The sequence below is a fragment of the Papilio machaon genome, chromosome 19 (assembly GCF_912999745.1).
Source record: "Papilio machaon chromosome 19, ilPapMach1.1, whole genome shotgun sequence".
In the NCBI taxonomy this organism is placed as follows: domain Eukaryota; kingdom Metazoa; phylum Arthropoda; class Insecta; order Lepidoptera; family Papilionidae; genus Papilio; species Papilio machaon.
In genome coordinates, this window is record NC_060004.1 from 5,532,574 (window position 1) to 5,560,096 (window position 27,523).

At 32.9% G+C, this 27,523-nt stretch overlaps 1 protein-coding gene across 2 annotated transcripts; it reads right to left on the bottom strand.

Annotated features, from left to right (window-relative positions):
- LOC106715284 lies at positions 1-23,750 on the bottom strand. 2 transcript variants are annotated; one of them, XM_014508549.2, is made up of 9 exons: positions 23,245-23,744; positions 9,107-9,298; positions 7,830-8,932; positions 3,016-4,502; positions 2,793-2,889; positions 2,311-2,468; positions 1,857-2,011; positions 1,152-1,236; positions 6-306 (listed from the first exon to the last, which is right to left on the bottom strand). In XM_014508549.2, exons 1-9 carry the CDS (start codon positions 23,307-23,309, stop codon positions 208-210), a joined length of 3,441 nt encoding a protein of 1,146 aa, XP_014364035.2. In that variant the 5' UTR covers positions 23,310-23,744; the 3' UTR covers positions 6-207. The 2 variants fall into 2 exon arrangements, with proteins under 2 accessions (XP_014364034.2, XP_014364035.2); XM_014508548.2 differs by having other exon boundaries at positions 1-306; positions 7,830-9,298; positions 23,245-23,750.
- Between the last annotated feature and the right edge of the window lie 3,773 nt (positions 23,751-27,523).

Below are 27,523 nucleotides of genomic sequence, written 5' to 3' on the forward strand. Positions count from 1 at the left end.
ATAAAATTTCATTAATTTTAATTCCAGGCAACATAACGATATCTTATTCAGAGTTGTTAAATGATAACTAAAGAAGTAACTTAGTGTAGATTAAGTATGAACTCTAACTAAGGTACACCTTAATTAACATTAAAGCGACTCTAAGTATGATAAGGGACCGAGGTTTATAGAAGCAGTACAATAAATAATATATTAAATTCAAGCAAATCAGCTGAGTTGTGCGTCCGCTGACAAATTGCTTGTGCTGTCAGTTTGTGACGCAATTTTATCGGTTTTGTTGCTTTTACCGACAAATATTTCAACCTCCTGAAGAAAAAAAATACATCGTTAATTAAAAAAAAATATATATAATCATAGTATTTTTTAAGAATGAATTTCAATGACACCATTTTTTTTAAATATTAAAAAAAAAATTAGTAGCAAAGTAACTTATAGACTGACAAGGCAATCTAAACCGGTGGGCATAAGTCAAATTATGACAGCTCACAAGCGCCATCCTGTCAATGTCAAAAAATATCACAAGGTGTTTCTGTAGCTGTCGTGTCAATTTTCTATGCCTTTTTAGATTTAAAAAACTTGAGAGGTGTCAAGGGACACCCGGATGGAACGAAGTTCCTTTCAATTAATTAGTGAAGGAACCAATGTTTATTCTATGAATAAAAAAAACTTAAGTCTTCACAAGAAGTACATTTTATTTATATGAATTTTCGTTATATATTGTCACGTCGTTGCCATGGTGAAGTAGCGCTCATTCGTCGTTAACATACTTACTATAGCAAAAAGTATCGTGACAACTTTTCGTAAGAATTTTGTCCGTCTAGCCCCCTTTCACAACGCGCGATAAGGAACTTCGTTCCAAAAAATATTTTTTGAAAGAACTAACAGCGATAGCAGCGCCCTTCTCACCTGGCCAAATATTTGATTACTAACTTTTACCCGAGACTCCGTCCGCGCGGAATAAAAAAATGCACACAAGATAAAAAAGTTCCTATGTCCGTCTCCTAGTTCTAATCTACCTCCCCATCAATTTTCAGCTAAATCAGTTCGACCGATCTTGAGTTATAAATAGTGTAACTAACACGACTCTCTTTTATATATATAGATAGTGGTCTTTCAGAAGGTATACGCTTGTGTAATATATAAGTTATCACCTGTGAAGCATTGCCATTGTCAGTGACGTGTGAGGTCGCGGTGTGTGCGGGGTTGGCCGCTTGCTGTCGCTCACGTGCCATGCGTCTGCAAACATATCACATATATATTTATTGAGAAATACAACGAGACTTTTTATGTAACTATACAAAAGAGGCCTGAATTGGAAGTAGTTCCTCGTTTCGTTTGATGAGTGTGGTGCCGGAGGCCTAATGAGAGTCCACGTTGCCTTACCACATTTTCTTTTAAGGAAAGAATGAGGAGGGGACGCATAGGAAAAGGATATATCCTCTTTCTGTGCATCCCCTCCTTTGTCAATTTAAGGTAGGCCACGCATCTGCAAATGCGGATGTCTATGGGCATCGGTCGCTTTCTTTATTTAGGCGGATTCAGGTGACCACTTCCTCGTTTGCCACCTAAAGATATAAAAAACCATTGTTGATTTTTAGTTAATTTTTTTTGGTCCATTGTATGAGCTATAAATTTAGCACTTGTTTTTTTTACATTTATGTTGCTATGGCAATTTTTCCAACTCATTGCAAATAACCGTCTTAGACTATATATGAAGCTTTTAAATTTTTTTCGCAGTTGACCTCCAGCTGCGTAGTACCATATTATGTTCTGCATAAACCTAAAATTAAGTTCTGCGAACGAGTAGCGAGACGATTATAAGAGTCGATAAGACATTAAAAAAAAAAAAACAATACCTTCTATGTTCCAGCATCGCCTTACGGTCCGCCTCTCTCTTCTCTGCGGCGAGTTTGGCCTTTTGCGACTTCTCGTCGTTTTGTCGAGGTGCGCGCACTCGCCCACGGGATGGAGTTGTCGTCACCGGCGCTGGTTTCGACACTGGGGACGCTATCTGCAATAAATAAGTACAAAAATTGTATAATGTACGGAAAGTTTTGTATTAATTCAGTGTACCATTTGCGGAATACATTTTATAAGGCATCAAAAAACTTGAGGTAAGAATTTAAGTAAACCAATCCCGAACATACAAATAAAAAAAACGTTTTTACATTTATGATTAGGTCTCATAATCGTTCCAAGTACTTAAAAGGGTAGTATTTTTCTTCCTTACACATTAGGAAATTATATAAAGATAAATAAAATCTATTATACATGTAAATCTTTTTCTGGTAGAATAACCACAAGTCTTACCTCTTTCCATCCGTTGGCCTTGACGTTGGCGATGTGCTGGTAGAGGGCGTCTACATTGCGCACCTGCAGACACACCATGTCCCAGAAGCCCTGCAGGTCCTGCAATGTGGTGGGGAACGGCTCGTCCTGACGCTCGTTGATATTGTTGTAGCAGAGGCCTGCAATGTTATGTAATATTTATAGATGGTTATAGATTGTATTTACTAGTTGTACAATACTTTAAAAGTGTCACTAACTGTGAATTTTTAAAATCAAAATCCCAGTGTTAAATATATTTTAATCTCTGTTGTGTCAAAGATTATGACAAGGATATGTTTTATACAGAGATTTTAGTCTTGGAAACCCACGGTTAATATTGGAGTTCTTGGGTTTAAAAAATCTTACTTTTAAAAATAATCTAATGCTCCAAGAGGTCACAAATGATAATAAATTAGTTAATTACGTATGATACAAGTATCGGGACATGTTTTAAAAATAATCACCTTCAAATTGTTGCATCTTCTGCGTAGCCAATAGACGTGCTTTGCCGGCCGCGGCCCGCAGTAAGCCAAACACTTCTTCACTGATGTTCTCGTCATTCTAGAATAGCAACAATTTTTTAATGTTAGCAATTGTTTGAAAAGTATTCTTCAACAATTACAATGTAGTGAATTGTTTTTAATAAGAAAAAAGTGCAAAAATAATTTAAGCATAAATAAAAAATACCTGTAAATTCTCCAATTCTTTTTCGGCGGTGATTGCAAGTGCAATAAGTCTCTCCGTCTCCTTCTTTTCCAGATCTAAGAAATAATGTGCATCTTTAACAACATCTCCGTTAACTTTCTCAGCACCGTTCACACTTGCACTGCCATTCACCGAGTCCTTTGCCACATCTTCCTTGTCATCGTCTAAATTTATCACAGATACACCATTTGTTACCGACACATCACTTATTTTATCTTCAACTTGTATTTCAGTCTTATCTACGGGCTTTGGAATGTTTTCGTCCTTTTGAGGGGACAGGTCACATTTTAAGCTCTTCTTAGGGGACAGTATAGGAAGTTGTGCTCGGAATTCAGGTCGTAAATGTCTTAAAACCGGTAAAACACTCGAGTCTGATTCTTTGGGACTAGAAAACATATTCTCGCTCTCGAGATTGCTACAAGACTTTCTCGGACCGAGGCATCTATCGGGACAATTTAATGATTTCTCCGTTAACACTTTCGACCACTCCCCATCACTTTGACTTGTGAATTTAAGACGTTTCTGATTGAAGAATCCTTGTGCTAACGCTCCCGGCCCGTACAACCTTTCTACACGTTGTTGGATAAAGCTTTTCATTGGACTTGTTAGTTTTTCTCCATTCTCTTTAGTGATTTCGACCCTTTTCGACATACCATTGGATGATATTGTGTAAGATTCAGCACTAAATCGTGATTCCTTCCCATTAGTCGTAATTGTTTGCCTAAAATTAGATTCCGAATAACTAGATTTAAAGGTAATTTCCTTTGCATTATCAACTTCGTCTTTGTGTAGCATTGACGAAGCAAAATTCTTGTTATCATTGGATATATATGGTCTAGTTGTGGTCGTCATGCTGGAGCCTAGGAAGTCGTTCTTTAGTTGTTTATTCTCAGCGGCCATATAGGCATGGGATGGTGAGGACATGTAAGGATCTTTGTGCGCCTTGGAAGGCGATTTCTTTGTCAAATCAGTTTCAGTATCATGAGGAATGAAGGTCGGTACGAGCAGTTTGTTTGCACTGATAGGAACAGGTACGAGCAACGAATTGTTTTCGCTCTTGTATTGATACGTGTGCGTTATTGGTCTTATTGGAGAAGCTTCTCGGCTCTTGTTGATGTCTTGTCTCAGCTTCGAGTCGTATGTGGTTAGGTTTGTGTAGCCATTAACGGAGCAAGCTAGATTTAGATAACTGGGTTTCTTTTGTGGTATTTCTTCACGTTTCTTTTGTTGTGTGCGTGATCTGTGACTGCCGGAGTCAACATAGAGCTTCGGTGGTGGCTTAAGAAGGTTGTCTTTCTTGGGTGTTGGTGTCACGTCTTCTGGTGTCCTGGTGGGTGTGAGCGTTGGTGTCGGCTGGTAGCTCGGCTGTAGCGTGGAGCCCGCCCTCTCCTGTATGCGCGATGTGAAATCCCGGATGCGGCTATTCGTAGACGATGGCGTCAAGAGATTCAAGCTTCCAGATGTGGTATCTGGAATTTGAAATATTAAAAATTTAAAATGCTGTAAACTAAAAATTTAAATAATGTATTATTTTTTATTAGCATTATGATTTTTTGTATTTAGGTTATTTAAATACAAAGAATCTAAACATCCATGCAAAAAGTTCTGCAATGAAATTTCATATTCCATGAAGTCTTACATGTGTAATATTTGTCGAAAAATCTAATTTTATAAAGTTCTAAGAGAGTTAATCAATCTCTTCATCATATGATATTAATTAAATAACTTATGTTTACATGAAAAAAACCAAATGTAGATTGTAATCATTAATTTCTGATTTAAATTCTTAACCAAGAAATAATTGACACAAATTACTTAATATTTGAAAGTTGTCAGAGAAAGTAACCATATATGGCTTGTTTGTACTCTTGTAAGTATATTTTGATTGGGCCACCATTATCAACTATGGCCTCCGTGTCCCTCAGTAGGAACATAATATAGTGAGCTTATGATAAAGTATATTAAACATTCCAAAGAATATTTTTCTTACATAAGAAACTACCAGTTTGAGGGTACATAACAATGTGTTTCAACATTTTATTTTTATGAATAGAAAGTAAACTTTAACTTTAACATAGACAAAATCACATTTGATTAAATAATTAAGCAAATAGAATCATTATCTTACTAATATTATAAATGTGAAAGTTAAGATGGATGTTTGTTTGAAGATATCTTCAGAATGGCTCAAGGGATAATAATGAAATTTGGCACAGATGTAGAACATAGTATTGAAGAACACATAGGTTACTTATTAAGTTTTTTAATTCCGCACAGACAGAGTTACGGGCGACAGCTAGTAGTGTATAAAAGTTAATGTGTGACTTAGAAAATTAACGTCTGATACAATATTTACTTTTCAAGCTTATAAGAGTGATATATTACTAAAAAGATAAAATATATTATTAACTTACATGTAATTTCAAAGCATAAGAAATGATCACACATTTTACATATAAATTATTATAATTTACACAAAAACAGCAATAAATATAGCAATAACTAAACACATTTAGCAAAAACTGACATTGATCAGCACACAAAATTGATTACTGATAATCTTATCAAGCTAGCAATGATTATGTAGAAACTGGTAACAACAACTATTTCAATAAATTCATTAAAAAAAGAGTAGACTGTAAAATAATAAAAAAAACAAGACATAAAGTAAAAAGCAGTATATTATGTAATATTCATAACTTGTCATGTAATAATATGTTTTTTTGGATAGCAGATTATAGAGAAATAAATAATTATTAGTGCTGTGCATACTAAAATAAACTAATTACTATAAAGTATATACTTGCAACTTTATGATTTATTCATACTGGCACATAACTTTCAGGGTTTGTTAAAAAGCAAGACATTATGAGAGAAAAAAATTATTATGAAAACAGTGAAATTTGGATAAGTAAGAAACCTAAGAGAGTCATTGTCTTGTCCCTATAGATGTTATCCATAATCAAGTAACTTGGGTTAGAAAGAAACCAAGCAAGAAAAATATTGAAATCTCTTGAATTGTCGCTTATCCAGGTTTTTCTGTATGTCTGGAATGTCTGAGTTGTAAACAGAAGGATGACAAATTAAATATATTGCATACATCATGTTATTTAATTTAATCAATGTATTTAAGAAAATTACGAGTTAGTTATTGAGAAAAAGATTTTCCAGAAATACTTTATAAAAGTTTAGCAGAAAATGTGCAGCTCATCTGAATGTTTCATCTTTCTAGTAATCTTCAATAGTTTTATGAGTACTATAAAACTAAAAATCTTAAACCAAATATTACATCTCTTTTATAATAGGCAATGGTGACGTAAGTTTAATACTTTTAGTTTATGAGTATGATGCAGTAGGCATATATACGACAACAGCACACTACCATATACATATGTATGTGGTAATTTTTTATATGCAATAGTGTTCCTTCTCTTATAGCTATTGCATAAATGTAGCGTAGTGCTGCAATATACATTAAAATATGTTAAATCATAAAGTTTTAGCCATGATAAACCACCTTACAAATCTGGTTAAAGTTTCACGGCCATTCATAATGTCATGGGCAGCAAGCAATGTAAAGAAATAACAATATTAATTTTAATTTTTCTCCTTTTAATATCTGCAATACTTATGCTATCAAATTAACGAGAATATTTAAATTCGAAAAATCCTATTAAACGACAGAAAGTTTTAAGCCTACCCGTTTTCAAAACAAAAAAGTCTAGGACAAAATTGAAATAATAATTTCCACAACAGACTCACCGATTTTATATTTTAACTTAAACACGAAAGGCAGGCACAGTTAAATATTTATTTTATCCACTACGAGCATTTTCTACACAGAATTTATGATTTATGAATCACAAACGTCAAACTTTTTAATTTTCTTACTAAACGTCACAAGAGGAACCTCTCAACAGCCGGTTTTTCTGAAGCGTTCCGTTTCACGGTCTATGCGTTATGATCTTTATTACACATTCATAGTTTTTTTAAACAGTAATCTTTACAGAATCATACATTAGGTTTGCCTGCCAATATTTTATACAATGCCCGTAAATTAGCACGTTTTTACATTAAAGCAGGCACTTGCACAGACAGCTGTCCGACACTGACCAAGCTCGCACAAGATAGAAGTGCGTAGGCTGAATCGAGGTCGATGAATCGATTTGCCCATATGTGTGAATATTTCTTTTGTTTGTTGAGTTGCATTTTATTATTTGCATGTGTGTACTCGACTTACGTAAACATTATTTACAATTAATGATGCAACTAATTGCGATGCGAAGTTTAAAATTATGAAATGAACTTTCATTAAGCTTAAAAATCATCATATCTCCAGTTTAATTTCTATGCAATGACTATTTAAGTTAAAGGAATCTAAATAAAAATAAGATTGAATCATATTGGTACTCGTTGAATTATGAAAGTAGACACATAGAACAAAATCTTAAAAGCCATGAAAATCAACGATTCAAATCGAAAGCATTCATTACATTTCACAGCAAGCTGAAATATTATAAGACAGGTACAGGAGGTAAAGAAAACACAGGCTTTACAAAGAAATAAAAACAATATATTATGGTATGAATGAAAATATAAGAAAATGCAGGTAAACATTAAAAGAAAACCACGTTAAAATTATATCAAAAAGCAATTAAATTTATCTTAAATTATAGACAATGGATATCAAAAAAGCAGAAATACTCAATGAATAAGAAATAACAACAATCACATACACATGCTACATATTCATACAAATACAGGAGACAACACACAAGCTCGATATCTCGATTTACCTGAAAAATCTGTACTAGCATCGACGTCAAGGGAGCAACTGCCAATCGAATCAACAGATTTGTCCATTACTTTTACAGTAAGATTCTTACTTTTATCTTTTAATAGATCTGCTTCTTTTACTTCGATTTCATAGGCACCGATACTATCTAAATCATTTTCAAGGTTCCTCACCTCATTAGATTTCGGCGAGACTGTAGAACTTGGTAGTTTAATGTCCGTATCTTCAGTATTAATAGTTAATGTTGAATCTGGTTTTAAAGTAAATTCACCGGGAATGTTCTTGTCCAATATTAAGGTGCTTTGACTGGTAAAATTACTTCGTATAGGTTCAATGTATTCTACGTCATCATCGTATACGAATAAATGATTGGTATGTCCGCTTGGGCCTTGTACGTCAGTAGCGTCTTTCGGTACCGCGTCTATAACAGTTTGTGTTTTGCTTATACTTTTATAGAAATGGCTTTCTAACTTATCCAATTGACGTCTGGTTTCCGATTGTTTCTTTCGAACGGAATCTATTATGACTGGTAAATTTAACAAGTCAGGGGTTTTTTCTCTTTGCTGCTGCGGGGAAATATCACGTCTGAATAGTGGCGATTCATCGCTCTCTAGCTCGAAACGTTTATACTTAGAAGAACAGTAATCGTCCACGGATGACGTGTCAGATTTTTTAGAATCAAAGAATGTGTCTAGTGAGAAAAATGATTTTCTTTTTTTCTTTGGCTGACTTGTTTTATCAAAAGTTGGTAGTATAAAAGGGTCACCAGATTTAAATTGCTGTACACAAATATTACTGGTGTTTACGAGAGATTTCGGTCGCTGTTCCTGAGGCAGACTTAAAGGGATACGATTAGTTTCGATTTTACGAGAATCTAAACTTAGGGTTTTGCGAAATCTCTCATTTAGATTCGAGAGCAAAAAATGTCTACGTTCAGTAGATTTTGGTGTCACGTTGTACGACGTCTGTTTGCTGCTGGATGGTTCTGTATCTGGAATGTATTCTGTATATTTGTATTCAATATCGTTTTCTGAATAATCTTTCTTTTCCTCGGGTTTGCCGTATGGTTCTGATGGACAAAGTGATGACTGACGATTTTCAGGTCTATGAAAAGAAAACGACCCTCTGTTAGATGATCTTTTTCTGTCACAATTACAATTTCCCGCGCAGCCTAATTTTAGACAAGGTCTTTGGCAGGACGAAGGTTCTACTGACACCTCATGAGTCGTTTTTGGAATGTACCTATCAGGCTTATGTTTATGCACTAAGAGATCTTGCCTAATTTTCTCCAATCTTTCGTCTCCATGAAGTCCTCTTGTGTATTTTGATTTTGGCGGTCTAAAGAATCTTATAGAACCAGAAGTATGGGGTTCAATCGATCTTCTTCTGACAAATGAAGGGGAATCTGATATCTTGTTGACTCCTAAAAGTAGGACAGGTGTCTTCTTGTCTTCCTCATCAGGTAAATCGCTGTAAACAAACAGTTTTTGTCAAAGATAAACCTTTAACTATATTACAAAAGCAAAGACGTATTTAATTTCAAGGAGGTTTAAATAGCAATTCTGAAGGTAAATTTAGAAATATCTGGCGTTTGAAAAATCTTCCTGTTTTCCATCATGGAAGCTTAAATAAATTTAGACGTTAAAAAGTCAGGTAAAACAACGTTGATTTATGAAAAATCTATTCTCAGAAGCATAGAATATTAATTATCTAGTAAGATACATCTTTGCATTTAGTTGCGATATATATTTATGTATTTCGTCAAATATTATGTACATTGGTTATAAAAAAAACTAAAAGAACAAAATTCATTCAATAAAAATAAACAAATCGTACTCACATCAAGAAATTAGTAACACACAAAAAAGAAAACACACGAAATTAATAAAATATTAAGAAACGACTGTTGTGAGATATTAGTCAGGCATAGTGGTTTATTTACACTTTTTAAAAAACAATAGATACCGTAGTATTATCCAAACAATTATAAAGGTACACCTTTAAAATTATTTTGTATAATTTACCAGTAAATATCGCTTCGGTATAGCATTTGGTAGTGATATTTATATAAAAATCTGCTGGAATTCGGTTCTGGAGTTTATCGTTTGGATTACCAAAATACGCGGGGACACTGTAGCTGCTAAATTTCAACAAATAATTACATTCGACTACACGAGGACTTAAAATTTACAGCCAAATTGAACAAGTAAGAAATCTTATCCAGTAAATTTGTGTATATCGACGCTGGAAAGCGTAAACGCTGTAACCCCGAAAGTATGAACTTTACAGGAGAGCCAAAAAATCATAACTCGTGAGCTGATACGCCTACAAGAATGCGGTATTTAGCAATGTTGTGTAGTTTGTGCTAACCTATAATAAAATCATTATCGTTTGATAATGGTGGAAATTATTAACGTGTGAAAAACATATTCGCGATTTCAAGGGTTACAGCGTTTATGCTTTCCAGCGTCGATATCTTGATTACATCTCTAAAATACATTTTCATCGTTATAGGAGAAAGGCGTCCATAAAACAACATGGTCCTTCGTTTCGAAGATGACAATGAGATGATTTGAATGATTTATAAGACTAAGTATAAATTTAAATGTTTGAAACAACATCTATAACAAGTTTTTTAACTTGCAGAATTGTGAAGTTGGCACCAGTTACTAGCTGGTACACAGTAAGGATAATCAAACAGTCATTTAGGAGTCAGGATATTTAACATCGGAATTAGTCACGCGAAAACCTTATTAATCTTAACACGACAGGCCACTTGAGCTATCACTATTTTCTTTGACTTTTGTACTTGATTTTTGTTTGCTGACAAGAGAGATGTTTTGCGAGTATGGTCCATCGGACCTTTAGACATACGGCGGGAATCCATCCATAAGTAATAGACGTACCGCGCATTCGAACTAAAAGGTTTGAATCATCGTTCCTTGTGCGAAGGATTGGAACAAGTTGCCGGCGTCAGTTTTTCCGTCCAAGTGTGACGTAGGGGCCTTCAACAGTAGAGTGAATAGGCATCTTCTAAGCTAGCGCGTACCATCTTTTGACCACATCATCACTTAACATCAGGTGGGATTATGGTCAGGCGCTAGCTTATTCAATTTAAGAAAAAAAAAACATTGTGATCTCTCATAACCTATACTGCTGTACCAAATTTGGCGAGTGATGTGACAATTCGAATTAATCTTCAGAACGTCACAACGCCTCGTAGTTTTTTATTTTTTATTTTACCAATCATTACAATGCTAGCTATTCCTTCATCATTTAAAGATGTTTAACTCGAACCTTCAATTTATTTAAGTAGCTTAGTAACAGTCTTTTATGGTAAATATTAACCAATTTAAGTCAGTGTAGGTTAACGAGTTGAAGTAGTTATACGCAAAGTGATTCAGTACCGTCATACAAGAGCTTTTGAATCGAGTAATTAAATTGAAAAGTAGGGCATGAATGCAGCTTTAAATTTTAAAAAAGGAATAAATAGGTACCTACTTTTAGTGTTTAAAATTTCTGGTTTATTCGTTTTTTGGGATACTATACCTAACGCATTCTCTGAATTTGATAAGGAAGCTTCCATTAATCACGTGAGAAAGATTGCAAAGCATATAGAGGGGGAAGGAGTAAGGAGAATCTGCAGGAAGAGCGAATATATTCTAGGAAAAGGCCACTGATTTGGTATGCTGTTATGAAACCTATCAGTAAAGAATTTGAAAAGTGGCTTTATGGCTATATAATGATGAAGAATCGAAGAAGTAAATATGGAAGATCAAATCATAATCGTGAGTAATGAAAAGCATAGGAACTAGAAATATAATTTGTTAGATCGACCTTAAATTTTATTCTAAATACACTTCTATCAAATTTTAACCGTTGTATAAAGAATTTAATATAGAACATATATAAGTAATGTAATTAAAATTACCGACATTAATTACAATAAGGTCAGGAAAAAAATCATTATTTTTAAAATAGCTTACACGCGAAATTCACATAATAAATATTACTAATAATAGAATGTTTCGTGTTCTGTTACTATAAAATCGATTTCATTTTTTTCCAACTATAGCTGTATAACAGACCGTTGATCCGTTTGTCAGTAATCTACTGCGTACTGTGAGGCAATTTGCTCTTTAGACCAATCAAATTAGTGCAGTACTGCATTATATCGATATCGATAAATTGACATTTTTTTAAATATAATTGCTTTTAAAATTTTACAAATCAATTTACTGTCAATTTTTAAATACAAATTTGTAATTTAAAAATCGACAATATTTCAATTCGTATAAAGATTCATCTTCGGCAGAAGGATATAAAATCAAGCAAATTTTACGACACAATATTAAGTTAAGGTAAAATTAACTAAAACACTATCGCTGTCAAATGATACGATGGCGATTGTCACAAATATTCGTGCTCCGTCTACAGATTCTATAAATGATCGTCATTTAAACTTAATAATAAAAAAATGTGAGAAAAGTTATATGTCGATATATGCACTATGTACATCACTAGTAAATCTGTTTAACTGCACGAACGGAGCAGTGTGCTTCATTGGTTCAGCCATTATTTCTGTCATCGTGTTAGCTCCGGCCACGGATTTCAGGCTTACGGTTTCAGAGAAAGATGTATCTGTTGCTCCATATAGCCAATGAATGTTTTTTTTACACTCTATAGATGCTTTGATATGCAGATATAAAAAAAGAGTCAAAAATTAATATTCGATAATTTTTAATATTTATTACTTTATATTAAACAGAGTACAATACAGTACGGTACATAATTCGGTCTAGATTTTGTTTCATAATTTATCGATATCGATTATAAACTGTTTGTAAAAAATAGTTTTATGCAGGAGTAAACAAAAAAATATCAACCATCTCATTGTCTTAAAAACAGAAAACATGTTTTTGAACAAATGTTAGAGGAAAGCGACGATTACAAGGATGTTTTAAGAGAAGTGGTATATGTTATACAACGCATTGTAAAACTGTATATTTTAAATTATAATATATAACTAGAGCATGTATTGTGTACAAGAGATAAGATCGCAAATGCAACTAACGTTTACAAATACTGAACAATGTAAATGCACGATTCATGCATGCAACATTTTTCTATAACAGAACTGAATTCATTGCTCTAGTTACGTCTACATTTCAGTGATTTGTGCAACGAGAAAAAAATCGATTCACCGCTACATTCGATTAATGATCAATCGATTCGAGTCCGTTACAATTAAAATCGATTTTCTTTATTGTTTTCGTTTATAGAGTCGTATCATGATCGTAAGAGCGTTGCCAGGCGTCCGGATAAAGCCGGACATAGGTCGGCTTTTTGATTACGTGTCCGTCCAAAATTAACTGTGTCCGGGTTGTCCGACTCCTGTTAGGCTTTTTACATTTCGCAAACGGGAGTGGCCGAGCGCAGGCGACGAGAGTCGACTGACGGTCGTGTCTGATCTTTCTACCTAAATGTCCGGCTAAACTGGCTAGCCTGTCCGGCTATTAGGTTTGGTGACATGGTAACCCTAATCGTAAGAATGATTGTAGATCTTCTATTGTAAATGTTAGAAGTTGATTCTTACTTTGACGGATATGACCTTGATTTATTCAGATATCTTTTCATAAATAATTTCATTAAAAAGTCGGACCGATTTCCATAAAATATCGCAACGCCTTTTTTATCTGTGACAAATTGAAAATCGATTAAGAGCGTAAAATATTTTGATTTCCGGGACGAGATAGGTCGTTTGAAGCTCAATAGAGCCGAAGTTAAAAATGGATGATAGAGAAATAAATCTCAATTAATCATATTATTTACTTTAAATGTAATTTATTTCTGTTATGTTCAAATAACATAAATGTTATTGTTTAGTTAGATTCACTCTAAATTATTTACTCTTGTTTCGGTTCGGTTAGAAACATTGTCGGGTATTCGGTTTCCCGACGGCGCGGTGCAAAACTGTAGAAAAACTTGCTACAGTTGTAACAGAATACATTAGAAAGTAAAACATAGTTGACAGTTTCTAGCAAACGGAAAGCGAAATACTATAGATCCGGTATATTATACTGTTTGTTTAATACATGAGATTTTATTGCGTGATTGAATTTTGTAAGAGTACTAATAAAATACCATGACTTTTTTCGGCTAGGATGATAATTAACCTATGCTATTTTCATTGTAGCCTATTTCTTCCATTAATACACTGAAATAAGTTAGATTAATAATTTAAAGCGAAATTAAAAATTCACGAACAAGAACTTTCAAAAAAGGTCTTTTCTTTGAACGTACGTATATAAATAGACGTAATAATTAAATTTCTACAAACTTAAGACAAAACAACAAAAGCAGTCGAGTTGTATTTTACATCTGTACGAGTTGCACCTTAGTATTGATAAAGTTGCGAAGACGTTACAACGGTTTAACAAACTGTTAACACATTATGTACAGTTATAGACGAAAGTTCCGCTTTTGTGAATTTAAATATTGTTTACACTAAAGCGATTCACTATAACCACATTATTTTTTTCCTACTTTTTTTTTAATTAAAGCATTATTCCGAGCTGGATTTAAAATTAAATCAACATCTTTTTTTAATTTTAGGATTAATTTAATTATTAAATTTCAAATATTAACTTTGCACGGGATTCTATAAGTAAGAAATAATCACTAACGTAGACTCTCAGTAAAAAACTTAAACAGTGTTTCAAAATACATTTTAACTTAAACGTACGTCAACTCTTTTATACCGTGACTCTAGCGCTCGGCGCGGATTATTGACAAATCATGCTTAATGAAACGTTGAAATGTGATCTTTACCAATAAAATGAAGTAGGTACTCATAACGAAAGCATTGTGGTGATACATATTAATGGTGAATTATATAACTACGTTAAGGTCAATGATATCAATCAAAGAGTTAATACACGTGTTTCCAAAACAGGATCTAACAATATTTTTGGAGTAATACAGTCAGTGTGGCAGTGAGTCCATTTAATTTTTATAGTGTAAATGTGAGATTCCTAATAATAAAAAGTAAAACATTAACATTCGTCTCATTGTTACGTGTTAAGTCAAATCTATCTCGAAGTATAAACAAGTGCTGACAAATGTAAACGAAAAATTTCACACTTTCTCGTTGTTCGAGATCGTGAGAATTTCCTTGACATGGATTGTTTCCTTTTATTTATTTAAGTCAGCATTTAGCAATTTTAAGCTATGAATGGGTTAAAACAGAGTTGATATAAATTCATACGACCAATAAAAACTATGAGTAAAGATTTTATAGGTACTTTTCACACTAGGTTTTGTTTGTACCGTGGGAAACAACGCGGATTTCAAAACACATACTTTGTCTATAACAACTGGTAATCCAATGTTATTTTAGGGTAAGATTCAAATATGTTATTGTTGATGTTATAACAATCATGAATAGTTGTCTATGTTATTAACTGTGGGTTTATGACAACAAAATCTCCGCATAAAACATTTTACAAGACAGAAATAACAATATGTTTCAAACGGATATTTTGGTGTCGGAAACCCACAGTAACTACGTCACTATGACGAATGTCGTCACTATATGAGTGACGTAACAACAATTTTAAAACAAAAGTCAGTGCACCTCTAAGTATCATGTCTGTTTCTATTCTTGAGATCTAAATAAAAAAGCGCGAAATTGAATTAAGTGTTCATTTTTTAATCAGTGTTTTTTTTTTCAAATTTAAGTTCTTTTTTGCTCAAGTGTATTGGTAATCTTACTCATCTCACTAATATTATAAATGAGAATATTTAGATGGATGGATGTTTGTTTGAAGGTATCTCCGGAACGGCTCAACGGATCTCGTTGAAATTTGGTACATATTATGTAGAATATAGTCTGGAAAAACACATAGGCTACTTATTACGTTCTTTTTTAATTCTGCGCGGACGGAGTTGCGAGCGACAGCTAGGTTTTAAATAAAAATAACTATAATTTCAACGTATGTATGTACCAGACTTGAAAAAAACATTTACGTAACTGTCTGGCTTATAAAAAGTCTGGTATATGTTTTTGTTTCACGCCCAGTATTGTCACTTTGTCCCGCCACATTCATTCAGTAGTCAGTCAAGGAACAATAGGAGCAAAATATAAAACATGGCGTGCTTACGTGTGGTAATAATGCATTTCATTATTTCGCATTACATACAGCTATTATAATCTACTTTATTATATTACCCTTGGGGTATACTCAAACATTTACAAGTGAATTAACACACGAACTAAAATAGGAAGAACGTTACAGGGAAAAACTAGATATTTGATGATATATCTTATAAACACATGAATAGAAAGAAAGACCATACATTACAAGTGAAAGGGAAAATCGAAAAGGGACTTAGGAGACCTAGAAAGAAAGGCAATTTTCTATTTGAATCGTATGAAAAAAGGTTCTAAGGGATAGTGGATTTTAATATATTTTCAACAGTATTATACAACTATGAAACAGTACAGTAACACCAATAGTACTATGAAAACCTTTTTTAGCCGACTTCAAAAAGAAGGAGGTTATCAATTCGACTGTATTTTTTTTAATGTGTGTTATTATTATTTATATATCATCCTTGAAAAGTCCTAAACTTCTAAAAGAAAAAAAATATCACCATAGATTAAAAAATCTACTTTATTTTTTATATTATACACTGTTTTTAAAAACAGAATGTTTATTTAAACCGAGGAATGCATTCTCTATAAACGTAACTATGATTCATCAATTGCTTAGAGAAAGGTTAATCCGAGCCTTATTCAAAGGGACATAAAATATATTTTATAAGAAGAAAGAACCGACCCACTTAATATTTTTCTTTAGCTTAGTCATTTACATTGTCAAGGTTCAAACGACGATATCTAAATGCAGAAAAAAAAAACCAAATAATTTACTTGGATGTAAAACTATTTGACTTTAATTACATTGACATAATTTTAATAAATATTGTAAAATTTTAAAAAAGTACTTACACATTTTGATAACTTTGTTAATGATTATTAATTCACTACACACATTATTTTCAAAGTTTTTCACTTTAGAAAAGTTTTTTTCATTTTAATTTTTCTATCAACATTAAGTAGACGTAAGTGAAAATGCACTTGTTTCGTGGAGAGTTCATTGACACTAGAATCGAGTCATACTTGTTGATTGTTATCGTAATAAAAAGAACAATAAATAAATTGGACCTAAGGGTGTACCATGAGGTACGCCCTATAATTTCTCTTCGTCACGAAACAAAAACCGATAGGCACACGTCTACATTCCCGTGGGCGATACGACCGTATGACGTGGACTCAAATTGCTTCAAATTAACCATCAAACTATACCACAAACTGTAACTTAACCGGACGAAACGTGAACAACGGTGTCCAATGCGTTCTTTAAATCCACTTTAAATTCGACTGACGGATTTCCGCGCCGTAATGGACGAGCTACGTAGCAATGGGCCGCGTTCAATTTCAGTTGAAAGTTGAAGTGGTGGGAGGTTACAAGAAGGGGGGGGCCCGACCCAGACGCATTGACTGTGCCCGTTGTTGTTTATGTTTCGATTCGACGTCCGTATGTGAAGGCACGTGCTATAGAAAACGTATGATGTATACAACACACATGTTTTCGTAGGTTGTATATTTTTACTGTCCATCTGTATCACATCATTCACTTTTTGTAAAAAAAAATAAATAAAAAGCTTGCAAACTGAGGAAAAAATAAACCTGTTATAAATAGAATGTGAAAAAGGTTAGTCTATTTCATTTATAAAGTGGGGTAAATGTGATTGTTATCTCTACCAAAACTGTATTGTATTAAAAGACAAGGGAAATAATAGTTTAATCTTAACATTATGATTATCAACTTGACTGAACGTCACTGTTTATGCAAGCCAATATACACATGTTCATTTGAATGTAAAACGTCTAATTGTCTCGATATCCAGATTCTAATTACATTCAAACAACTATGCTTTATTTTAGAACTAGCTGTCGCCCGCGAATCCGTCTACGCGTAATTAAAAAAAAAACAATCAGTAGATTATGTGTTCTTCACAACTATGATGTACATCTATGCCAAATTATATTATATTGAGATACATTCAAACAAACAAACATCCATAAATCTATTCATCCAAACATTCGCATTTATAATACTACTAGCTGTCGCTCGCGACTCCGTCCGCGCGCATATAAAAAACACTTAATAGCGGTATGAAAAATAGATAGTAGCCGATTCTCAGATCTATTGAATGTGAATATAAAATTTCATAAAAATCGGTAAAGCCATTTCGGAGGAGTACGGTAACAAACATTGTGACATGGAAATTTTATATATTAGAAATATAGATATAATTAGAATAAATGATTAAATAACTTTTGAGAAGGACATATAAAATCAATAGATTTATCAGCTGACGATGAAAAATATACATATTATATACCATCGTATAGTCTAAAATAACAGAATTAATTATATTTCAGGATCAAATGTTCTACACGGTAGATGAGTCCGAATGTTTTGTACATACTTGGCTTTCATGTTTATTTGCATAATAAAGAATAATTACAAAATGATTTGAATGGCCGGATATCATATCAGAAATCACAATAGTCAATTACCAGCCTTATGTCATACTCATTGTTTTATTTACGTTACCACATCATCCGTTTTATATGAACACTGGGATAGTTTATAAAAACAGATCAAACAGTCATTATTTATTGAATATACTACATATCGCCCCTAACTTGGGGTAGGCTCCGAGCCCCTCGGTGGGGACGTATGGTGAGCTGATGATGATCTATATACCCAGCTCAACACGGATATCCATGGTAGCTTTATCATGGACTAGCTGTCGCCCGCGACTCTGTTCGCGCGGAATTAAAAAAAACGTAATAAGTAGCCTATGTGTTCTTCCACACTATTTTCTACATTTGTGCCAAATTTCATTGAGATCTGTTGAGCTGTTCCGGAGATACCTTCAAACATCACATCCATCTAAACTTTCGTATTTATTATATTAGTAAGAATTAAAATAGTAAGATATAAATTAAATTCAATATCTTTTTCTTTCAATCATTAACAACTAATGTCTAACCGCAATAATCCCTTTACCCTTTCAATAATACCAATGGGATAAAGGTTTTCTGAACCGATAATATGCCTCAAAACAAAATATATTCTATGAAATATCTACTATCAGTCATCATATCAATTTTATCAGACCTTGTGTACAAATTAATTTCACCGCCTACTGTATATGGCGCTGATAAAATATCAAACACTGTTATTAAATTTCGTAAATCAATATGAATGAACGTTGAACAAAATTGACCTTGAACTTTAATTTTGGTGGTCATTGTCATGTGGTAGTTTAAACTTGCTAATATTATAAATGCGAATGTTTAGATGGATGGATGTTTGAAGTTATCTCCAGAACGGATCTCGATGAAATTTGACATTGATGTAGACCACAGTCTGGAAGAACACACAGGCTACTTAGCATGTTTTTTTTAATACCGCGCGGACGGAATCGCGGGCGACAACTAGTTTTCCTATACACTTAAAAACTGCATTTTATTTTTTCGAATTAAAAGGTGTCCGTAATATTTTGACCTCTGTGCTGTGGTATTATATTTGCTTCGATAACTCGATCACTTTCGATGTATCAGTCATAGCAATCAGTTTTCCCATTTCCTTGGAAAGCCATTAGCAATTACACGCGTCAATTATCGAGGTGGCAGTTTGAAAGTCGCGTGCCTGATGCATTTACGGTCCGTGCATTTTCGTTAATCGAGTTAAATGAATTATGAACAATTATCGAGTCGGTTCATTGCATTCAAACATGATTGACGTTACCTCATCAAAATATTTGAATATAATCTACATTCTTTTGTTTTACGTAAAAGTGTTTTGCAAGACATATACTTGTAACTAGTTGCGCTTATTGCATCTACTTTATTTAAAACAACAATTGTAGAGCCAATTTAATACTTTATCAAAATTCAACAACTTAACTTTGTAATGACGGGTATAAATTATTATTTTATAAACTTGAATCGTCTTAAATTCTATATGTCTGAACAATTGCATTCTTCTTCTATATGAAGGTACATTTAGGTACATGAGCAAAAAGAAATGTAACACTTCAAACACGCGATCACATTTGCAAAGTGATTCTTGCTAATCAGAATTCGAAGAACAGAAACATATTAGTTCAAGCTGCTTTTGACAGCCAGGCAATAATTAAAAAGGACATATTATAACTGCAAATGTCGGGAACGACAGCTGTAAATTAGCAGTGACGAGACATCACAGATGGCGCGGTGATCGCAATCTGGCAACACAGCTGGTTGCCATCGGAAATATTGATTGCTCTTTGTCTCGATTGATTTCACACGAAATGTGCATTCAGAACTATACTTAAAATAAAATATAACTATCCGTATATGGAAAAATCTTGGAATATTTCCGGAAAATACGAAAATATTTAAACAATAAATAGCAGATAATTTAGCCTACCTAAATATGACATTGGGTGGGTAAAATGAGGTTGTGCGTGGGAACATTGCGAAACTGCAATATTTTTGCAAACCCACAACCATACTAAACGAGCTAATAAATTTTATATCTCACGACAATTACAAAATAGTCTGAATGGAAAAGGTACTTTAGAAACAGGTATTATGTGCAACTTGCATGATATAAAAATAGCATTGATATCAATAATCGAAACTAATAGAGAAAGCTGAGACAATAAAACGTTTGAGAAATACCAGCTTTCTCTCGATCAGAAATTAAAAATTAGATTTGGTTCATACTAGATGATAAAACAAACCGTAAAAAACAAATCGGGGAAGATATAAATCTTACTAATGTTTGGATGGATGGATGTTTGAAGTTATCTCCAAAACGGCTACATGAATCTCGATTAAATTAGGCATAGATGTAAAACAGTCCGGAAGAGCACATAGGCTATTAAGTTTTTTTTTATTCCGCGCGGACAGAGTCGCAGGCGATAGCTAGTTTGGAAATAAAGATCACCTTTTACATCTGAACAGTAAAATTACTAAAAGAAAGGAAAAGAGCTCATCTCGTTAGATTACCTTTTACGTTTGCAATAAGAAAAATAAGATATCCAACATCAGAGAAGCAAAAGATAAAACACCTGAATAAAATCTAGATAACCTAATGCTCTATAAACATAATTTGTCATGTAGCCAGAAGCAGCCTAGTTTTACTATTTATTTCACCGCTGTGTACAGCGAAGAGGTCACGTACTGTTGTTGGTTATGGTAACAATACTAAATTTTACTAACGAAGTAGTCATCAATAGATGTGTACATTTTAGGAAGAAAATTTAGCGCAAATCAATTACTGAATGTTACTAATCAATATGATGGCAACAATAAAAAATTTAAGGATCAAAATAATAATGCAATTAACGTTTTTCTACAATCTATATATATAAAAAAAGTCGTGTTAGTTACACTATTTATAACTCAAGAACGGCTGAATCGATTTGACTGAAAATTGGTGGGCACGGAGTCGCGCGTAAAAGCTAGTTTTAAATATATCCGAAATAGTTTTTAATTATTATATTTATAGCATCGACAAAATAATATTGCTATTCGCTTTTTACCCTAGATTGTAACTACCAACGAGTGAGAAAGACGCAATTACAGTGGCTATTGTAAAGCTTATTGGTATAATCTGAAACGGTACAGGGGTGTTGCCATAAAGTAAAAAAATATATTTTAAAACAAAGTACACTTGCAGTTTCTAGTACCAAAAAAACGTACGCAGAACAAAAGTCTGGCGTATTACATGTGGCAGATGGCCAAGAAACATTCGCAACTTTTTTGAAGTGGCAACATTGTCGATTAAAGGACATTCATTCAAAGAAGTTTCTTTTAGTAAAAGTCTTTCACTTCGTGTTACATTTATGTTAAAGAAATAAAAAAACAAATGAAACTCATTTGAATACAAATCAATGTGTTGTTTTTTTCCCTTCACTTGTATGATTTGTTTTTTAAATTTTATTTAAATTACAAGAGAAAGCAACATTACCGGTTATTACTTTTTATATTGGTCAATTTTATTTTTATTAATATAAGACTGGGATCATAAGTAAAAGTTTTCATTTAGAGTTTTGGCTCTAAAAATGTGGTAGCTTATCTATTTTTGTGTACGTATATTTTAAGTAGATTATAACAGCGATGACGTAAATTTTCGCGCCAACATGGGAAGGCACATATACAAACAATAGACTGCAATGTTAATTACGTCCTTGAGTGTCAGTGCAACATTGCTGCAGCTGATAGCTTCAATTGTCCACATCAAATGTATTTTGTAACTATTTATGGCTAGATCATAGAGAAACAATGATAACAATGAAAATAAACATATGACAACTCCTGCAATATGTGGATTATATTTACTACCAAGATATAGGATTATAGATTTGCTCTAGTATCTACAAACACCTAGGTTAATTGCAATTCAAATATAAAAAAGAATAGACCTAAACTAAAAACATAACTATTTAAATAAGAAATGAGTCCTAAAATAGGGCTATAAATAATCCACATCACTATTATTAAATTATTATAACAAACTTATAAATTTTGTGGATAATAGTGATGTGAATTGGATCATTATGGATACTGGTCTAATAACTATACCATTTACCTCTATTAATTAATACTATTTTTATTTTGGAACGAAGTTCCTTATCGCGCGTTATGAAAGGGGTCTAGACGGAAAAAATCTTACGAAAAGTTGTCACGACACTTTTTTTAAGTATGTTAACGACGAATGAGCGCTACTTCACCATGGCAACGACGTGACAATATATAACGAAAATTCATAGAAATAAAATGTATTTCTTGTGAAGACTTAAGTTTTTTATTCATAGAATAAACATTGGTTCCTTCACTAATTAATCGAAGGGAACTTCGTTCCATCCGGGTGTCCCTTGACACCTCTCAAGTTTTTTTACTTATAACCTTTAGTGCTTGTACATATGTGGTAATGTTGGCGACATTGGTTGTAAAAAGTCTATTGTTTGATATGAATACTTGAACCTATAGCGACGGTTTTTATGAACCAATCAGGTCCTGTAGCATCTAACCAGAGTTTACACTTTCAAAACAAATATAAAAAAACATATTGTTATTTTTTAAGAACAATTAGAGAGATTATGTGTAGGTTTTATTGTTTTTATTTTCACGTGAACATGCGTTTTAAAGTTAGTAATTAAACTCTAGTTAACGTCACTTTTGTTGCAGAAAACAGAACGTGCGATGTTATAACGTCTTTATGTTAATATTAATTATAACACAAGTTATTTGTTATTTATTTTATCCAACAATAACAAATGCATACCTTCTCATCCAGCGAAAAAATCTACTGCCGCCCTTTTTCCCGTTCTGTTTCTTCTTTTTTCCCATTTCGCTTCGATTTTAATATAATTTTTATCATAAAACTATTTAAATAAACTGTAAAACAAATCTGATAAATTCCTTATAATTGTTAAAAAAATCCACATAAAATTTAATTATAGCACTGTTTTTTGTATTCGTTTAAGCACCACTATAGAAGTATCAGTTCTTCGCACTCAATTTTTTTTTGTTCATTTCAACATAGCGCTGTTCTACGTGATAAATTTGGAACGCAATGTCTCTGGCCGATACAGGGACTCTATGATCGGGCTCTATTTAAATTAGGAACATTTAAAATTTAATAACACAATTAATCACTAAGCTTAACCACATGTTAACACATAAAAAAACTATTGGGAAAACACAAATTAAATAACCTAAAACACGCCATTAAACACTATTAAGAAAAATTGCATTAGGCTAGAGTTTTATTTATATTAGCACACAACAAAGAGGTTGTATTGGTGATGTTTACGTACAAGTACTGGCAACAGATAAATTAGATGAATAAAAAAGAAAATATATCTTCGATTTTAAATGAGTGTGCACGATGTGTGCTGAGCACGCCGAGACTGGCGCGGCCACGTCCCGAATTAGATGCTGAAAAAAGAAGCTTTGGATGCACATTGCGAGAAATGCAGCATTTGTATGTATGTATATATGTATGCTTTGTTTATTTCCGTCTACGCGCCTCGTATCTGCAAGAGTGACCAGGGATTAAAGGGACATTTTATTTTTGGCAGTCATGAAGAAATATTAAAGAAATTATCACCCTTTACCCTAGGGTAAATGTAAAAATTTAATTATAAATTAATGAAGTTTTCTAATCTGCGACATAAAAAAAAGAAATAAATAACAATTTCTGTCATAAGTATAACTTAGTAGGTGTTATGTTAAAATGGATTCTTGTATTTATGATATGTATAATGTCGATTTGAAACCACTATCCATTTTTTAATAACCCAAGCAATATTTCTTAAGTGATAAAGATTCAAGATAAAGGTAAACACTATTGACCAGTCTACAGGGATGCACGGCAAAAAAAATCGTTCATCTCTTTCTTTCCTATCATACCGTTTCATAAGACATGTTTATGTATAAACATTTTACATTAATTACTCGAGTCTCTACGTGTTGTGAAAATAGAGAAAACCGCAATAGATGTTAGTAAATATAGACTCGCTCTGAGTCACCCAATGATTCTCGAATAATACAGACAAGTCTCGCTAGAAGCCACCATATCCGTTTTATTACTTATTTTCTAAAGCCGTATCTAAAATTAAGAGTCATGGACGGTCTATTGAGACTTTATCGTTGTAAGTCATTGACCTGGACCTGTATCTTACCAAGTACTTAGTAATTAAATTTGGTATACAAATAAAAAAATATGTTAGACATTATAATAAAGCAATAATAAGTATCAACATCTAATCTATCTCGATCTAAGTTCAGATCGAGTACAAATATTGTTGGTTCATATTTTTATACAAATAGACTTAAGACTTTAAACTGTAAAGGGTGTTTAAAAATATTCATTAGTTACTGTTATTGGTATTAGCGAGTTTGTGCAAACCGTACAATTAAACGAGAGAACTTTGCTCAGATGTCCGATGTTTTCTTGACAAATCGAAGTACTATCTGCAAAAGTGAAATGAACGAAGAAGTGAGAAATATTTGACCTACTGGAGAAAATACTTTTTTTTTTCATTTTTGAGTGCAATTTTATCGCTCTTAGCATAATCTGAAATCCTTATCGTTAACTGAATACAAGCAAAAATAACGTCACTTGTGTATGATGCAACCACTAATACTATTTGGACGTCTGCCAGGTACAGCCACCCACTAAACAGATAAGAATGAGGAAATATGAAAATAAGTTGCAAACATTACGAAAACGACCAAATTTATGTAGACGTTATGGCGCCTACCAACATTATTTTACTGACTATAGCTAAAGGTCAATAAAATTGGTAAAACAACAAGTCTGACTGTACCCCTATAACACTATGGTGAATACCAGAACAAAATGAAACCTAACCAGACCCATATGTATGTACAACGGATTATGGAAATTATTGCTTGATAATTAAAATTTAAAATAATTTAACGCGATGAAAATGTTGTTCACGAACAAATAAAATGTAACATTTTTTGTTTTTAATCAAAGAAAAGGCGACACTAATCTATTTAACACTATTGTAACGCTTTAATTAAACAATACTGCATTGTTCATTCATTCACAGAGAAATTTTGTAAAACGGAACGTCCCAATTTCAAGCGCGAGATGTTTTTAAAATTAAAAAAAAAGAACTTAACCAATAAACAAACGAGCCCGCGAAACGAGTCCTGTATACGTCAGTCTGTCAGAAAAATGACGCGGTTACTAACCAGCGATGATTCGATGAAATATCAAGCTTTCCCGAAACTCGGATATTCGGGTACGAGAAGTTAATTATAAACTGCGATGAAAGCGTTTGTTGCTTTACAAAACTGCACACTCGCATAAACATTTTTTTATCAACTTAGATTGAAATAATTTTTTTTTATTACTAGTACGATACAGATAATTGTTGAGATAAAAAATTATGATTAATGTAATAAAGCTCAAGATTGCAGGAATTGAAAGCTTATTAAAACAGCGACATCTATGAAGAAGATATGAAAACCGCAACCTTCAGGATCCTATAAAATTACTGCGCAAGGTACGCTAATGATAATTGACATGATTAGTGCTAGTTTGTTTTAATAAAAGTATGTTTTGGTTATGATTGGTGTAAAAATAAACTATAATAGCGTTAAAAATTAATAAATCTAATTAAATGAAGCCTAATATAATGTTTCATGAATACAATCGGTTTCAACAGTATTGAAGGATGATTATTTAACGGATTTTCGGATATGCCAAATATGTAGTTTTAAATATGTAATTAAAAATCAAACTCATTACTACACTACAGCCACACTTAGAAATGTATTGTCGTATATTAGGCAAGACGTGTCAGTAAGTTTTACAACATTTACAGATGATGACAGCATTGAGAAACAAAGCCAAGGTCTACACATGTGACTTTCGTATTCGCCACACCTGAGGTAAAAAGAGACTGACATGCGTAAACAACATAACATAATGTATGCTAAAATATTTCCTTACGTAAGAGTATTTAAAAATTTGTTGTAAGTTATTTTTAAAGGTTACATAAACACAAATTTAGTGTAGATTTTTAATACTAAAACTAGACTATGGCAGTGGTTCTTCTTTGCTTCACATTAGGTAATAGTAATTCTAACGTTAACGTTTTTGTTTTGCAATTAAAATTAAAGACATTTTGTCTTTAAATGAAAAAAGGAGGTAGTACTGTTCATATCGGCGGGATGTTTAAGACAGAATAAATAATTCAACCCGATCTACGCTTTGATGTAGTGGATAGGAAAGGGAAGATAATTCAAAACTGCCAACTCAAAAGGAAAAAAGTAAAAGTTTTGAATTCCAAAAACATCTTTCCGATCACAGAGATCTTCTTTTGTTTTTCTTTGAAAGAACATGAGGAAGATGGTACTATTGTTGTGACACAGGTGTTACAAAGGAGACTCAACATTGTGGGAACAACATTACAAAAAAAATTCAAAGTACATGTTAACAAGTTGTTCTAAAAATAAACGATACACGTAAAGGCGAGATTACACTGTTACTCTTGTTGTAACATAAATAACGGTAGCAAATCTCGCGGACAGTGGTCTCGTGTGCATCGCATAAAGCTTCGTTTACACGCAAGTACAATGACAAATTATTAATGACGATTAACTAATACAACGATGATCATAATAACGTGCGATCAAGGACACCCGTAAAACGGCCAGAGACAGCTGGCTGCTTAGCTGCAAACTGTAATTACCCAGTGGTAACAAATGCGTACTGTAATGACTTTCTTCAGTGGAAATTTTTCTAATGTCCGCTCTATTAGTGATTTATTTCGAACCCTTTTCTTTATGACTATAAATCCTCTGAAGTATACGAATTAGATACCATTCACTTTAAAATTTGGTTTAGCAAGCTGATCAATGAATTGCTATATTTTAGGTACGTAATCTTTGTCACAAACTAAACACGGTTATCGAAGAACTTGAGTTAGTTCGAATATTATGTGTACACACCTTTATCATTATTTCAGTCGCGAACTGGCGAGGCGTCGGACGATGAAATTTACTTATTACGAGGGGAGGTC